The sequence below is a fragment of the Coccomyxa subellipsoidea genome, assembly GCF_000258705.1.
Source record: "Coccomyxa subellipsoidea C-169, whole genome shotgun sequence".
Lineage (NCBI taxonomy): Eukaryota > Viridiplantae > Chlorophyta > Trebouxiophyceae > Coccomyxaceae > Coccomyxa > Coccomyxa subellipsoidea.
The window spans coordinates 1,016,813-1,033,791 of record NW_005178037.1 but is presented as its reverse complement, the minus strand read 5'-3'; the positions used below and the strand labels follow the sequence as shown (position 1 = coordinate 1,033,791).

The 16,979-nt window shown below is 53.7% G+C and overlaps 2 protein-coding genes across 2 annotated transcripts; one reads left to right on the top strand and one right to left on the bottom strand.

Moving 5' to 3' along the window:
- Positions 1 to 458: 458 nt before the first annotated feature.
- COCSUDRAFT_47105 (hypothetical protein) lies at positions 459 to 4,275 on the bottom strand (the record flags this gene model as incomplete). Its single annotated transcript, XM_005648509.1, has 7 exons — positions 4,204 to 4,275; positions 2,773 to 3,662; positions 2,244 to 2,524; positions 1,794 to 2,045; positions 1,246 to 1,501; positions 815 to 981; positions 459 to 573 (listed from the first exon to the last, which is right to left on the bottom strand). Exons 2-7 carry the CDS (start codon positions 3,409 to 3,411, stop codon positions 459 to 461), a joined length of 1,710 nt encoding a protein of 569 aa, XP_005648566.1. The 5' UTR covers positions 3,412 to 3,662; positions 4,204 to 4,275.
- Positions 4,276 to 4,476: 201 nt separating this feature from the next.
- Positions 4,477 to 16,815, top strand: COCSUDRAFT_47104 (hypothetical protein; the record flags this gene model as incomplete). The annotated part of the gene is made up of 26 exons (XM_005648508.1): positions 4,477 to 4,524; positions 4,833 to 5,016; positions 5,155 to 5,411; positions 6,576 to 6,655; positions 6,740 to 6,926; positions 7,020 to 7,124; positions 7,249 to 7,279; positions 7,626 to 7,702; positions 8,391 to 8,567; positions 9,602 to 9,730; positions 10,013 to 10,200; positions 10,523 to 10,717; positions 11,025 to 11,224; positions 11,516 to 11,641; positions 11,915 to 12,072; positions 12,373 to 12,507; positions 12,718 to 12,878; positions 13,316 to 13,612; positions 13,902 to 14,019; positions 14,223 to 14,348; positions 14,622 to 14,849; positions 15,198 to 15,308; positions 15,689 to 15,775; positions 16,184 to 16,309; positions 16,377 to 16,523; positions 16,636 to 16,815. 26 exons carry the CDS (start codon positions 4,477 to 4,479, stop codon positions 16,813 to 16,815), a joined length of 3,858 nt encoding a protein of 1,285 aa, XP_005648565.1.
- Between the last annotated feature and the right edge of the window lie 164 nt (positions 16,816 to 16,979).

Below are 16,979 nucleotides of genomic sequence, written 5' to 3'. Positions count from 1 at the left end.
GCAGCAACTTTGCAGAAACCATCATTGCCACGTGGTTGATGAAATTCGTGAGGTGGGTTGGCTTACATATTTGTCCTCTGCAAAGGGGATGTTGCATCCTTTGTGTAAAGGCACATTTTATGATTAAAACAAAATCGTCCTCTGTTATATGCATGCAACACATGACATTGCCGCATGCAGTGCACTGCCTAATCACCATAGCTGCTAATCTAATATGGAAGCGCAATCAAAGCAAAAGCAAGAGCCTAAATAGCTTACTGTCTGATATACATATAACGGAGCGCTCTCATACTCAAATTGCAATTCTGCCAGCAACGTCTCTTCTCAATAATAGCATAGTCGCCCCCCAGCATTTAGAATGCAAGGGCAACAAACCAATCAATGACACACCAGGAGACTACCTCGTAACATACATCACACCCTTGCACACATGATTCCCAACCTACTCTTTCCACAAGTCAAGATTTCATTTTCTGCTCCCTATGCTCTGTGAGAGTGCTGGCGTTGAACTTTGGCAGAGCATTTGCCACAAGCACATCCCTTGCCCTCACCAGGCGCTCCAGGATCTTCACCCTGCATGCAGAAACAAGACTCCCTTCAATCAGCAACTTTTCTGTCTTCAGTCAGCCAAGAAGATGAGGCAAAAGGACTGTGCGAGCACTGCCACTGCAGAAAATCCAATTTGAGGCAGCAGGACCAACACCCGGGGAAAGCAAAATGCACACATTGCAGGAATCAACTTTGGATCATCAAACGGAAAGAGGAACACCGGAAAGATGTGCAAAAGCGGAAGAAGGTAAGAGGGTGAACCCACCGGGTGGTGTTGAGGTCCAGGGGTGTGCGCATGGAATCCCGCTGCCACAACAGAGCGTTTTTGAGCTGCCGCCGTCGCTCGGCCCGCACCACACCCGCCTTGCGCTGCACAGCAACCCCTGCCGCCGTCTCCTCCACCTTCTCTGCTTCCTCCGCCCTCTGCTTCTCCTGCGCTCATGCCATGTACAATGAGCTGCTTTGCGCTGCTATCCTCTGTACCGCATGAGCCCGTACATGCACTGAAATCCCTCGGCAAAGAATTCAAGGGTAACGCAACGATAATCCAATTTGCATCTGGACTGTTAGCTGATGGGCCCATTTGAAAAGCGCTGTTACTTCAAGCGGAAAGCTCTGCCCGGGTCACTTGTGTTGCAGACAGCAATCCAGGCGTGAAATGGAACAACAGAAAGCCGCGCAGAGGGTGGCGCTCACCTGTTTCCTGCGTTCATACCAAAGCTGGGCCTGCGGCAGCAGCCGCCCCTTCCAGGAGCAGAAGTAGAAGCGCACAACGTCGCCCACGCACTTCTCAGGCGCCAGCTGGGACGCTATAAGGTCCATATCCTTGCCGTCGCGCGTCAGCACCGCCTCAAAGATGTCGATCTCCCGCTGGCTCCACTCCGGCAGGGAGTCCACCAGACCCAGATCCCTCTGCAGCTGCCCAGATATTGCCGCGCCGGTCTCCGTTTGCCTGGGAAGCTCAACACAGCTGTCCCTCAGCCTTGCAGCTAGATATGTGGACAGACAGCTGACGTTTGAACTGTGCGACCCAGCAGCATTACATGGTTGTGTTATGTTACTATCATAACATTATCAGACATAATCGGACTAAACGATTTCTGACACCCACTGCAGTATGCTTTGCACCAAATTTGATAGATTCTCGTGGTCCGTCAGAAATGAGGCAATTGATGACAGCCATTGAGGTGACAAGATTCAAAATCATGAACGAAGTAAGTTCGATCCCTGGCATGAGAGCGTACTTGAAGCGGCGGCCTGACGCATCGGTGGAGGAGAGGATGCGGACGCGGCGTGAGGGATCGCCCCAGGCGCCCGGGGCGAGTAGCCGGTGCTGCAGCCAGCGCGCCTCCTCCGCCGTCGGCCGCTTCGGCCGCGGCCGCTGCTGCGGCAGCACCGCCTGGTACTCGTCCCCCTCCAGCAGCTCCGGCGGCCCATCGTCATCCTCACCCTCCCCAGCTGCGTCCGGCTTTTCCACCACCCTCCTGCCGCGATTCCTGCCACACACCAAATCTTTTTACCTCTTCCTCATTCCCCACACCTTCTACACCAGAAGAAAAGGACACACAGAAGCATGGGTCAGCTGCACTGGAAACCTGCTAGTACTAGCCATCAGACGGCCTGCCACGCGAAAAAGGAAGCGGCTGCACACAGTACAGTCAAGAGTCTCTGTGAAAGGCCTTGCTGATGCTCACCTGAGACCTGGGGAGTCGAGGCCGGGAACAAAGGCATCGGGCGTCTGGCGCGCGCGGCCGCTGCGGCGGATGCCAGCCGCCTCGTCAGCGGCATCCGCCGGCGCGACGCGCGTGACGGCCCGGGCGCGCGCCAGCGCCGCCCGGTAGCGCCGCTCGACGGCGGCCGGCTGCCACTCCGGCGGCGCGGTCTCGGCCGGGCCGACGCAGGGGGGCGCCGTCGCCCGGCCGCCCGTGCTCGCCGTGCCCCGCAGCCACTGCACCAGATCCACCATGCCCACCAGCTGCACAGCACAAACAGGTGAACTTATCAATCTCATCCAGGATACAATAACTCTATTCACTTACCATACGGGAAGGAATTTATTCCCCTAGAATAGAATTTAGAGCTTGGGGTTACAGTTGGCCACCACTGCCACCATACAAGATCACTCCACCAATAACGTTTGCATCAACAGGGTGAGGTGCAGTCTAGAACATTTGTGGCGGGCGTTACAGTCACATCGCATCGGTTGCTGAGTGGAGATCACACCTGCGGAGAAGAGGAGTAGCCCTTGAGGGGCCAGGTGGCGCGCGGGCTGACACTCACGCTGGGGACAGGCTGCTGGCTCACGCTGCCCCGGGGCGGCCTAACTTGACATCCCTGCATGCCGGACATCCCGCCAGTCCTGGCCTGCTCCCCGCTGCCGCTCCTCTTCACCCGTGACGGCTTCCCCTGCCTGTTGCGCGCTTTTCCCCTCCCCCTCGCGTCCGGCCCAAAAAGGGCCTCTTCCTGCTCGTCGTCCGTGGAGAAGTGCAGCGCAAAGCTGTCCTCGCTGTCGTGCCCCGCTGCCGCCACCGCCGCCGCCCCGCCGCGCACCTTTTCCCCCGGTTCTTTCGTAGGTGCCCCGCCGTCTGTCACAGGAGGCTGACTGATGAGTCCTGCCGGCAGCGGATGCTCGAAGGCACGCCGTTTGGCCGTTCTGTCATTGGGCGGGGAGCTGCTGGCGTGGCGCAGAACCTTTTTCCTCTTGCCCGGCGCTGTGCTGGGCTTGCGTTTGGGGCGGCCTGTGGTTTCAGGCGCCAGATCTGGCGCGGCTGTGTCTGGCTGGGCCGTGCCTGCTGACTCAGCCTTCTGCTGCCCGCCCCTGTCTGGTTCCATACTTGATATTCCAGAGCCGGTCTGGCCCATGCAAGGACCTGCGGGTGATGCTCAGTGGCGCCCCTTGTGCTTCAGCACGGCTGTTCTGGCTGTAGCAAGCAGCTGCCCTTCTGCGTGCTCAATATAGTGCTGATATCTTTGAAGGATCTTTCTCTGCTGAGCGATCCCAAAATTTTGTACCAGGATGAAGTGGGCCGACGGTAGGAAGTACGCGGGTGCTGCTGTCAGCTGCCTCAGCAGAGTGCTGCATTCCAGGCTAGGCAGCAAGCGACCAGTCCTTCCTGCGAATTGAGGGGAAATGAAATTAGTGACCCTGGACAGGCAGAGGCCAGAGTGCACCAGAACAAGAATAGTTTGAAAGATGGCAATCTGGCACCATGAATTTCGGCCGCTTTGGACCTCTTAAAGGCCCGAAAATGCATTATAAGGAATTTTCTCATTATCTGTGACTCAATTCCGTGCTCAGAAGCTGAACTTCCTCGTGTACACCTCATATGTATAGGCACACAAAACCCTGGGAAGCAACTCACTGAATACTGGAAAATGCCATGCATGCACTGGGATGTAATACTGCTCCCTGAAGCCTAACTTCGACGCGAAACTGGCGGCCTGTACATTGGTTTTAGGGGAACAGGCAGCTTCACGATACGAAGGAATATGTGGCATATTCAGATATGTGGAGAAAACCCAGCAAAGAACACCGCTCGTGCCCTTTTGCTTTTCTCTTAATGTAGTCGTATTCGTAATTAAGTTCTCAGTACAGAGCAAGGGCGATGGGTGCACTGTTGGACTTCACAAACAAGTCATATGGGTGTGACATACCATAAAACACCAGGGGACCCTGACAGCCATCATTTTCAGTCCTCTCCTGCAGCACTCCTCAAGTAAGGCGCAATTATGTCTGCCGATGCTATGCACAGGTGCCCGAGCCCTTGATGCATGCCCATGCCAAGTTTTCAGGGCATCCATTTTGTGGTGCCGGTCGAGGGGCTCGAAGATTTGACGTGCCTAACTTGGAAGCTGCTATAAATAGCATCCAACGGCGCCAGAAGAGAGGGCGACGTTGCCAAACGGATTCAAGCGGCTTGTGGACAAATGACCAACGCCTATATCAAAGGCAGCTTCGATCTGCGCACCCCTGGGGTGCGATGTTTGGTGGCTGTTGCTCTACTCACAGCTTGCCGAGGGAGGAGGTCCGGCGCTTTGTCAGGGAGACGCCGTTCACTTCGAGAGAAGTGCTCAAGCTTTGGACTCGATTTGCTCATTTAGATGTCGATCGAAGCGGTACACTCATATTGCAGGTCAGCCTCTGTTGCTATGACGATCTGCAGTGTTGCAAGATATCGTCACTCTGCAGTGACAGAATTGGTGGGGGTGAGATAGAGGATCAAGACTGAGATCACGAGCAACTTCCCCTCATAACTGTCGGACTGGCATTGCTGCATGAGCAGGAGATGCTCAAGGTGGATGAGCTGAAGTGCAACCCATTTGCAGCCAGGATAGTTGAGCTCTTCAGTGAGAATGGAAGCGGAGAGATCAATTTCCAGAAGTTCGTCAACATCTTCAGTGTCTTTAGCCCCCGAGCAACGCAGGAGACAAAGATGGTGTGGGCCTTTGCCATCTGGGATTTTGATGGTGAGTAGCCCCTGATTTTCCTCTTTCAACAAGCACCATGGCTTTGCACAGATGCATGTAGTCCTAAAGCTATGGACTTCTGTTCATTCTCTTACCGACACTGTTGATGATCAAGCCATCACATTGTGACTGTGCCAGGTGATGACTTAATAGGCCCCAGGGACATAAAGAGAGGGGTACATCTGCTGACAAACGCTGACATGGCGATCCTGAATATTGAGGACGACGATGAGTCACCAGAGCAGCAGACCAGCCGGCCGCGGCGGAAACGGCGCGACTCTGCCATCCTGCGAGGCGAGAAGCTCACAGAAGAGCAAATCACTCAGGCAGGGCTCTGCTGCTTGCAGATCAATCCTGGAATGCTGCATGATGCTCTATTGGGTGCAAACCATACTGTCTTTCAATTTAGACCGCAGCTTTCTGATGCAAGCCATCATGACAGCGTGACTGTGTCGGCTTTGCACGCAAGATCGACGTTGCTCAGACTACTTCACTGGAAGTGTCCTATGTTTGAGGTTGACCTATGTGTCATGCAGATACATGAACGGATTGGACAGGAGATTGACCCAGAGGGGGCTGGGTTGAGCTACAGCGACTTTGAGAACATTGCGAGCCGCATGCCTGATTTTTTCTTCAATTTCAAAATGAGCGTGTAGAGCATGATTTCTCCAGTTTGTGAGATGAGGGAGAGAGGTAGCTGCCATTTCCAGGAGGGAGTGACATTGTAGGCTCTAGGCACACGCACAGGCTTTCAGTCTAGACTCTCTCAGAATTTACAGGGTTCAGTCAGTGTCAGCTTAGTGCTGCATCAAATAGTGCAATTTAGGGACCACTAGTGGACCATTCAGGCTCCCTACAAGTGCTTTTCATTGAACCCTCAGTATCGGCTGAGTAGTTGACATGCCTGATTGATTTACTTGTCATCATCACTTTTGCCGTCAGCTGCGCTCCGTGTGCATGTCAGCCACTGGCGCCGCGCCGGTATGTGCGCATGTTGTGCTGCAAGCTGCAGCATGATACTGTACTGTCAAAGGGGCTCATAAGGACATTACCAGTATAAGTGACGACATCAAAAGCTGGGTTCAATGATGATACGTCAGATGCATATCTGCTAGACGACCTCACTGTTTCCCATCGAGACTCAGGGCCACACCCATTGTCCAAGAAAGGTACAGAGGGCAGGCAATAATCGGGTGCTCAAGACTCGCGAGATTCTGAATCGTCGGAGGGACAAAGTAAATTCTAATTTTTCTGTATAGTGACAATGAAAGTCTTCCTTTGAAATCGTAATCAGAGACAAATCGCATGCATGTAAGAGGCCTCGCAACACGCACCAATTTATGAGACAAGATCACCAGGCAATCAAGCATGAATACGAGGCACAAGGTCTCGCCATTGTGAAAGATTTCTTGCGACCGGAGGAGCTTGACGCACTACGACAAGTGCGATATCTATCCCGTACAACAGAGTTCTATTGGTGCTTGGCTGACGGTTGATTCTAAAAGCTATCTAAATGTTGAGTGAGCCACGTGAATGGTAACAAATTTTCTGCCTTTCAGGAGTGCGACACCATCTTTGAGGTTGCAAGAGACTCATCAAGGGCTCATACAGCAACTGACTGGGGCTGGGTCACTGACAGGTGAGCCATCTACATTCAGTCTGACTATCCCTGCCATAGCTGATCTAAGACCAAAGAATTTCATCATGCAAAACTTCTATGCAGGGGTTGCATCTTTGAGGCGCTACCGAATGGGGTCGGACCACTGACTGCCTGCAGCCAGCCGGACTTTCGGAAGCACCGCAGTGCATGGCCCCTTTTGAGAAGGACATGTGACATCATCTTTGTATCTCCATTGAAAGATCTCGTCATAGAGCTGCTTGGAAGGGAGGCATGCATCTTCAATGATCAGGTGATCAGGACTTCCTGCAATCTGCATCATGATTTTTATATGACCTCGAGATTGCCGAATGGGGATCCATGCAAGATTCTTGTGTCAGCGCAGTATATTATAAAGCCGCCTCATGCTGGCGAAGCGTCAGCTTTTCCATGGCATCGGGACTGTGACTGGCTTGGAGAGTGTGACGTGGAGATACAGCCTTACATATCGGTGAGTGCTCCCCTCATATGGCAAGATTGAGCATTCAATCGCATGTGGTGCTTGCTGAGTTGTAGTGCAAGTATTTTGGAATGCCTAAAGCTGATCACGGTTCTTTTTGGACTGTCTGATGCAGGCATGGGTTGCCCTGGATGATATCACAGAAGGTGAACTTCATGATTAATGAAAATTATTGAACGCGACTGTGCCAAGTGTAGTACAGCTTGAAGGAAATGTAGTGCATGCGTGAAGCCTGAGAAAGAATTTGCGCCCCCAGATAATGGGCCCCTCTTGGTGCGGCCGCTGCCTGGTGATGGACTCTCGGGTGCAGAGCTCATGCTCACAGTGCCTGCTGGTACTTTGGTGCGTTCCTGCCTGTGAGATGCTCTAATTATTTTCTCTAGCCAGCAATCTGTTTCAAACCATTTTGACCGTCCTGTGTCAGGTTATGTTTTTGGCGCACATGGATGAAAACTAACTGGTGATCTCAACATCCACATGTGGCACATGCAGGTGATAATGAGCAGCACTCTGGCACACTGCAGTCTTCCAAATCGCGGCAGCCGTTTGAGGAGAGCTTGGATGCCACAGTTCGCTGCTCGGCCAATCTGTCATAGTAAAACTGGCGCACCTCTGGCTCTGGCTGTACCTTTGATCAGCGGAGACTCATAGTGGATGTTATGTTCTGCAGAGGAAAGTATGGGCCAAGATTCAGACTGCAATGGGTTGGCCCTACTGTGACCTCGGGTATTGGGAACCCTAGGAAAGGGATAGAAAATAATTAGCACGAGCAAGCTAGAGTTTGCGGTTACATCCGCTCTCCGTCACCTCGGCCGTCTATATTCCTCAGAATTTCAAGGAGAAGTTGATGTAAAGTAAGTTGCTTAGATTGTCGTGCGTGAGTGGCACGTGGATGCGTCTACAACTATTCTTCTGCCGACGAAAGCATCCCCATTTAGTAGCGATACCGGCTCCCCTTCTAGCATCGCTCCATCATGTAGCCAAATAAGTAAATACAAATTAGCAGGACAACCGAGTACTCCTCAAGCTTCAGGAAGAATGGGGGCTCCGTTGAATCTATGGACCTCTCAAGCTGTCTGCGAATGGTTGCAGCGACAGCCCACTCTTTGCCACCTGCAATCTCTCCTTGAGGTAAGCGTTCACCTCGGCTACACCAACAATATCAGCAGATAACATTCGTACCAACGAAATTGCGCAGCAGCACTCCGTTTGACAGGTGCTAGTCATGCAGATGTGATAGCGAAGGCTTGTTGGCAGGGTCTCAATGGGCAGCAGCTGGCAGACCTCAGCGATCAGACGCTGGTTAATAAGGGTGTTGCCAGCAAACTCCAAAGAATGCAGCTTCTAAACAGGCGAGATGAGCTATTGCTGATGGATGAAGAAGCAGAGAAAGACAATGACCCCATCCCATCTGCCAGCAGAAACAACAGCATGGTATGATATGAGTAGACACCACATACTGTTAGAAAGGCAGTAATGTGCCCCACAACACAAGCTAACAAGTGCACTCCTGCAGGGAGTGAGCATGGACACTGATCATGACACCTTGAAGGGTCAAGTTTACCAATTAGCAGAGCCAGTCGAAGTAGTTATGTATAGCGACAAATGTTTGCATACGGTGCGCTCCTCCTGTGGCAGAAGAAATCCAGCAAACCCGTGCAATCACGATCACTTACCACAAGCAGGAGGTCATCAGAAAATTCGGGATGAGTTGCAGGAGATGCGGAGTGATGTTCCAGTGCAGGCTTTGCCTGTCATACAGCTCCTGCTGCAGTGCAACAGGTGTCCTCATCTCCTCAATCTCTCCACTCATGCAGTCCTGAAGGAGCATGCTTCATTTACTGCAAGCTCGAGCACAGATCGAGTGGCACACCCCGCCAATCTTAGCATACAGAGTTGGATGTGCGGTGCAGGCTTGCAAATGCAGCGATATACTGTGGCCGGGCCTGCCTCACCTTAGTAGAGTCTGCTGAGGAGCTGCAGGCGGCAATTTTTACAGCAGGTTCCAAACTCAATGTGAAGCTGCTCATTGAGCTGGAGCCCTTGCTGGAGGAGGCGTGCTGCTTCTTCTTGGAGTTTTCTTCCAGGCGAGTCCCTGACCATCCCCGAATATGGCAATAATGTGAGGACTGTGCTGCAGTTCGCTGCATCATGTTTAAAGGATTGAACCGTGATTTGCATTGGGCTTCAATCCTGATTGGCAGCAACAACTTTTCCCTTGTGGTGTCAACAGGGGTTGGCTGGCTCGGGTCCAAGCATCAACAGGGGACCTCCCAACCTTTCAGGGACTCTTGTTTGCCTTGAGCAAATTGGCAGCCAAGCATGGCATCTGCCTCACCAGGAAAGCAGAGCAGGTCGGCCTGAGCTGCCTGCCAATAGCTGTGCGTGGTCCTAAGATCAAGCTTCAGATTAAGCCGGCACACGATTCTACCCATCAATAGTCTTCCTAAAATTTCATGTGCGTGCAGGATAATGTGGATGACACTTTCGTCCTGAAAGAGCGCCTGGCCTCGGTGGGGGGCTTAAGTGCCTTCCAGGCAGAGGCAGGCACATCTCTCGGACTGGCTCTGCATGCCATTGAACCCGTCCTGTCCAAGGTGCCTACACCCACTTGCTGTAAGATTGTTGCATCCAATTCTGGTCATGAGATTTGCTGAAAAGCTACGCTTGACAAATCCCAGCAAGCCTTCTGGATTGCGCATGCCGGCATGCGGCGCCGTGTGATAGTTCCGTCATACTTCTTCAATTTCATTACTTCTTTCTACCAGAGAAAGCAAAATATTTCTATCAATGTCAGTATCGATAACTTCACAACTGACAGACACAAGATGTTCTGTGTCATGTGAGTTCTTCACACATGCAGTCTGACCTCTGCGCAGGCGCTTGGCATGGAGCTGCCGGACAGGGTGGCGTTGGAGGCTGCATGGGCGGAAGGGAACGCTGCGACCGGGCCCCACGGCCTGATAAGGCAGCCGGCCATGCGCCTGTTCTGGCGGCGCTGCTTTGGCGCAGCCGAGGAAGTACCCTGGGACGCCTTCTGGACGCGCTTCCCCAAAGATCTCGAAAGGTTGTGCGATGACAGGACTAGGTTATTGCTTTTTAAATGCACCATTGCTTACATCAACTTGTCATAATGTCACAAACATGCATGTCATGAGAAGACAGTCTGTGGGTCTGTCTCAGACATTTCTTTTGCAATGCACTGTTTGCATGTGAAGCAGGCAGGCTGTAATTCTTCATTGCTTTTGTCAATTGCCCCCTCTACCTTCCGAGCAAATGCTGCCCCTTTCATGCTGCTCTGCATGCCAGCTCAGGGACATAGACAGGTGCTTCACACAGCCATTTACATGAAGGGAGTGCTAAACAAGGACTGTTTCTTTTGTGTGCAGGGTGTCGGCGGCGGAGCTGAGCGAGGTGTTTGTGTCCAAGGCCAACCGAGAGCTGCTGCAGAGGGCGCTCAGCCGCGGCAACGCCCTCATGCTGACGGCGGTCGAAGTCGACTTTGCATTCGCGCCAGGCAGCACCGTCATCACTAATTGCCACGCCATTCTCTCGGCTGCCGCCCTGTGGCGCTCCCTCAGCCGGTGCTGCTCCTCTCCTGCTTTCCCCCTTTTGTCGTGTTCTTCCTCCAAGCCCAGCTTGACAAATCCCTCCCTTCTTGATCTCACACCAAGCTCAGCTGATTCACGCTTGTCCAAACTTTCTTTCCATTACAAACAAAGCCCAGCTCCTCCTATTGCCCTGAGCACTCTGCTCCTTTTGAATTAAGTCTGCAAGATTTCCCTCAGTACAGACTGCTGACTTATGAAAGAATCAGTACTTACAAACATACTGAAGAGCTTGTTAAGAGCAGCCTGCTCATTCAGCAAAATTGATTATGCTTGTGGGCAGGGGTGGCGCGAGGGCGGGGAAGCTGACAGCCGGCCAGGGCGGCAGCGGCAGCTATGCGCCGGCAGTGACGGGGCTGCCGCATGCGCCCAGCGGCAGAGTGCTCGCTGGACTGGACGCCTCTGTAGAACAGGTCGCCAGCCTGCTGACTAATGGCTCGGACCCCCCGCAGGCGGTGGCCATCGTCGGACCCCCCGGCCAAGGTGCCCCCCTGTCCTTTCCCTAGCTCCATGCATGCCTGTGCTTCCGCCTCTACAATCCTTATTTTTACCCTAGCCTCATGCATGCAATTGAGAGTTCCCAGCAGTCATAGAGTGCCTCCGGTGATTGATACTGATTGCTGGATTGCAGGTGAAGCGCTGACCTCACCGTCGCAAAGTGCCCTGAGCTTGTCAATGTTCTGTTTCACTGTTGACATTGTGAGTCCAGAGCACTGTAACGGTTTCCACAACATATTTCTCTAGAAAGTGGGTGAGACTCGAAGAATGTTGCAGGCAAGGCGACGCTGGCACTGGCAGCGTCGAGGCACCTTGTGGCGTGCGCGCATTGGGAGAACGCGTACTGGGCTGACATGGCGGGCGCGGTGTCAGCCTCGGAAGCTGCTTTCCAGCTGCTCGCTGGTGCGCGCAACCCATGCATTGCAGAAAATCCCACAGCCACATTTTTCATATCGTTGCCTGCAATACAAGGTCTTGGTCTCCAAGTGCATGATGCATGCACTCACTGTCTCTAAGTGACCACGCAAGTCTACACTATGTGGAGGCTCTTGGGCTGAGAGATGCTCAAACCATAATTTACACAGGATAGGTACTTATACTTAACACTATGCGGTAGATTGTCATGCACCAGGGAAGGTGTGCTGAGGTACTGAGGTGGTGTGGTGCGCTGTGCAGCGTTTGGGATTCCCTCGGAGTCGCCGGATGCATCGCTGCTGCAGGCGTGGCTCACGCGCAACCAGGCGCTGCCCATGGGCCTGATTATCCGCCTGCCCGCCTGCCCGCCAGCTAACGTCACCGCTCACCTCACCCACCTGCTCCAACGCCTGCTCAAGGTATCACACACTGCCCATGCACTTAAATGACCAGATTATTTTCCTCCTCAGTGTGATCCATCGTCAATTAGTGATGTCATAAGACCAAACAAATGGATGAGCAGGGGCCTTGCTCAGAGTATCAAACACCGCTCATGTGACTGACTGGCAACTTTACAAGTCTTGCAGCGGTCAACAGCCACTGATGTCAAGATACCATGCACAGGGATAAGCTTAATTCGAGCTCCTGTTTCCACTCTGAATACATACATGTAAGCTCATACAAGCTCATGCAAGCATTAAAAGACAACTCTTCTGCAGGTGGGCACACAGCTGCAGGTCATCATCTGCGCAGAGGAGCCGCTGCCCCTGCCCAAACTAAACACAGCCGTGTACAGCCTCAAGGCGCTGCAGCTGCCAGCTTCCCTGCAGCTGCTGCGGCAGCTTCATCCACAGGTACACTTTTCCCGCCTCCACATATACAACAGCCACCAAAGTCCTTCTCCTGCCATGTCTGCCAATCCAGATCGCCAGCACTCTACGTGCACATCAATGTACTTTCCTGAATCGTTGTTGCATATCTGATGTCTGATATCTGATTTCTGATATCTGATATCTGATTTGAGCATAAAATTCAATCTGATGGGTGCGGTACGGGGCAATCAGGTTCATCAGCAGGCGTGGCTGTCAAAGATAGCCGCGGCATGTGGGGGGTCACCGCTGCTGCTGCAACTATCGGGCACGGCACTGAACAATGACATGATGCCCGCCAAAATGGTGCACACCGCCCTCACCTGCCCAGAAGACGGCTGCACCGCACTCGAAATGTGCGTGCCTCCCTTGTTTGCCCTTTGTGAATACTAGTTAACTCGCAGTCAATCCCAGAAGGAGCGTCCTAGCTGCTGTGTATCACACAAGGGTGTTATAATGCAGCATGCATGGCCTCAGCTAAGAATTGGACTGAAAGCAGCTGACAGCCAACGCATGATGCTGCAGCTGGAGCATCCTTTCTTCTTCAGCCATTTTACCAGTCACATCATACCGTGTGGTGGAGGCGAGTTGGGCTGCTTCTTTTATTCCAGCGGCAGCCTTCATAGGAACAGCATACAATTTATATTGCATTTGCATGTGCTAATAGGCATGCATACGACCGGTGGAGGAAGCGCAAGAACCGAAAAGATTTGTAAGCCATGATAAAGGTATTGCTTAAACGTACCTAGTCGCTAAGAAATGGAACATATGTCGTAAGTGTGATGATGTGCAGGCTGGTGCGCGGAATGGCATGCAGTCTGGAGGAGGAAGTGCTGCACGCATTTGTGTTGCTGGCGCTGCTGCCTGGCAGCTTCAGCTTTGGCCCTGCCGCAAAGCTTCTCGGGCTGTCGGCCGCGCCGGCGCAGGCGCGCGGCCGGCTCCGCGCTCTGGTCCGGGCCGGGCTGCTGACCGCCACGGGGCCGGGCGGTGGCATAGCATCGGAGGAGGCGCGGTGGGAGATGCATGCGTCGGTGCGCGATGCGGCGTGCGCGCTGGCCGACGAGCTCGGGCTCGGCCACGCTGCTGCCAGGTAGGTCTGTACGGCGCCTGGTCTCCACTGCTCTGCATATAAATTGTCTGCCTGGCTCGTGTCAAATAGTGGCAATGAATTGGTATCAACACCTGGACCTGGCAAAAATGTTCAGTATATTCTCGAAACGACCCACACACCTCATCTCACCTGTGGCATCCATTTGCTAAGCCATAAGTGTGCAAGGACTCGCATATAGCTGCGCACTGCAGCGAGCATCAAAAATATGGGCCGGCTAGAACTTTGCAGAATCCAGCAATATCTGTGCCTGATCGCTCGTATGTTGCAGAACGGGCCTGGTGGAGTACTTTGCGCGAGAGCTGGGCGCCGCGATGGAGCTGCATGCGGCCAACGCGCCGGTGACGGCCGCGCGGCTGCTCGACCGCGCGCAGCCGGCCGTCACCGAGGTACAATCAAAATATTGTTCGAAGTCGTCATTCACGCTCGAATACGAACACTTTAAAATAATTGTAGAGAAACAAGGCAGGATGTGTGCAGAGTGACTAGGATTGGATACAGAGTCCCAAGATCAAGAAGGCAGGGAGTGATGCTCAGACATCCAAGCAGCTAAGCGAAGAGAAGCGAGGGGTTTTGAAATGGTGCGCAAAAGGTGCTGGCGTGGGCATTGGAGCAGCCGTCGCAGTTGTCGGCGCATGCGTACGCGGCCATCGTGTGGCACTGCATGCCCCTCCTCGCTCCCCGCCTGGACCTCTCTCAACGTCAGGCCTTCTGCGAGGTCCGACCTTGCCGCCACAGTTTCTGTTTGTGCTATTATTCATTTCCTGTCACATGGTCCTAACATACATGCAAGTTGTCAGGCACAGGACACATCGAAAGAGACATGATTTCCTGGCAGCAATTCTCAGATGTTAGCTATTTACTTTTGGTGGTGGTACCAGCCCTTGTGGTTGTCCACTCAAGCATGTTTCAGATCTCCATTTTCATGTTACATTTTCCAGCAATCAGATGCTGCCAAGTGAACAGTAGGGGTTGTTGGGGTTGCTGGCAGGCGGTGCAGGGGTTGGCGGAGGCGGCAGGGTACGCGCTAGGGGCGGGTCAGGCGCAGTGGCAGGTGGGCTGTGCACTGAGCGACCAGGGGCTGTGGGCCGAGGCGGAGCAGCCACTGCGCCAATCATTGGCCCTGCTGGAGTCCCAGCTGCACCCCGACCACCCTGACCTCGCCTGCGTCTGCAACGGTGTTCCCTGCTACCTGCCGAGCATGCCAATTTTCAATGCTGTGCCGTGTACACTTTGTGCTGAGCATGCCATTGGCGGCATCTGTGTCATTTTGAATCTCTGCATGCATGCTGTTAGACAAGTGCAAGGTGGCAGGGCAATGCGCAAGAAGCGTGAAAAAATGTTGGTGTCCTTTTTGCAGCGCTGGCAGTTGTGCACTACAAGATGGGCCAGCTGGAAGAGGCCCAGGATCTGTACGCAAGGGCCTACGACATACAGGCAAGCCCTTTCAAAGCATTGTAAGAAACTTGTCTACACTCATGCTCACACAAGGACAGGTCCTCCTGTCCTATCTCTTTTTTTGACTTTCACCCATGCATGCACATGCTGACTGCAAGCATGTGCACAGGTGATGCAGCTGGGTCCCACACACCCAGAAGTGGCGACAACAATGGCCAATACGGCCGGCCTGCTCAAAGCCATGTCCAAATTCGCCGAGGCCGAGACGGTTTACCGCACGGTAAGGACCCCACCCTGACATGAAGGTGAAATTATAAAGTTGTCCTCATCGGAAAGGTCCCCCTCTGCCCAAGCATTTCCACTCTGGGATCCAGCAGCTCTCAGAGAAGCAGGTTCACTGCTTTTTGACGACCTGAAAATGCCCATGTAGAGAACACCCAGTCCGGTTGCTAGTACGCTCCGCATGTGGAATCGCAGCAACATGGCTGCTGCTTGGCTGACGGCACATGCGCGCAGGTGCTGGACATGAGACCTCATCTCACTGGTGGGCCATTTGAGCCATGGGGTTGTGTGCATGCATTATGATGAAAAAGATTTGTCCAGTGCGTTGTGATGTCAGCACGGGCTGGGCTGACAGCATGTGCCCCCATGTGCGCGCAGGTGCTGGACATGAGGGAGGCTGCGCTGGGGGGAAGCCACCCGGAGGTGGCGGCGTGCCTGAACAACCTGGCAGTGCTGTTGAAGAGCGTGGGGCGCCACGCAGAAGCCGAGCAGCTGTACTCTCGCGCCATCGCCATCAAAGAGCGCTCCATGGGACCCACCCATCCCCAGGCGCGCATGCAGCTTCACCCTTTGAAGCACGGCTATGCTCTGAGGGAATAGTTAGAGTGGTTCTACTGCAGTCTCAATCAGAGAATGCCTGTTGTCTCCCTAGTCAGACAATGCTTCTCCTGCACTTTCAATTCGCATCTGCCTAATGTCTTGCTGGTGTGCCCACTTGCGCCGTTCCTCTTGTTCTAGCAGGAGAGGACAATCTGTGGGTATTCGTGCTGGACGAACCATGACCAAGCTATGTGCCAGTGGGTTGCAAATGCAATTTGTGCAGCAATTGAAGTTAAGGTGGATGGTGCAAGGCAATGTGTGTGGTGGTGGCAGGTGGCGCTGTCCCTGGCGAATCTGGCGGCGCTGATGCAGGTGCAGGGCAAGTACGGGGAAGCTGAGGAGATGCTGCGGCGCGCGCTGTCCATTCGCGAGGACGCCCTTGGCCCAGACCACCCCATGGTGCGCGAGCATTCGTCTAACCTCCAAGCCCCATGCACCCTCCTAGTGTCTCCTTATCTCTGGGCAGACGGGGACGGGAAATACCCTGGTGTATGTATGCATCGCGCCCCCGCCAGTGGTGGTGTCTGTCAAGCTCTTCTGGCTGGCAGAAGCATTGCCGTCTAAGTGGCTCATGGCCATGATCGGCCACAAATACTCGCTCGCGGGCTTTCTGGTTGATATTCCGTTGCACACTGCGGACTCTTCTATAGGTCTGCGAATAGCACGTCATGACCAGCGACTAGCTGGAAACCAGGCAATAAAGCGAAAACATGGGAGGCGCGCAGGTGGCGGGCAATTATGTGGCGTTGGCAGCGCTGCTGCGGGCGGCTGGGCGGCGCGGGGAGGCGCTGACGTATGCGCGCGTGGCGCTGGAGGCCAAGCAGCGCGCGTTCCCTCCCAACCACCCAGAAATCGCCGCCGCCATGCTCGCCCTGGCCGACACCCTGCGTGACCACGCCAGGTAGAGCCACTCGCACCGAATTTTGCCTATTGTATGAGCACCGGGTGTTAAAACGCTGGCAGAGAAGACTTTAGAAGTCCACTGGGGCAGTGACAGCCCCAACCACACTTCTGCAGACTTGGAGTAATTTTGGATATGGCTGGATATGCATGCAACCTCTTCCATTAT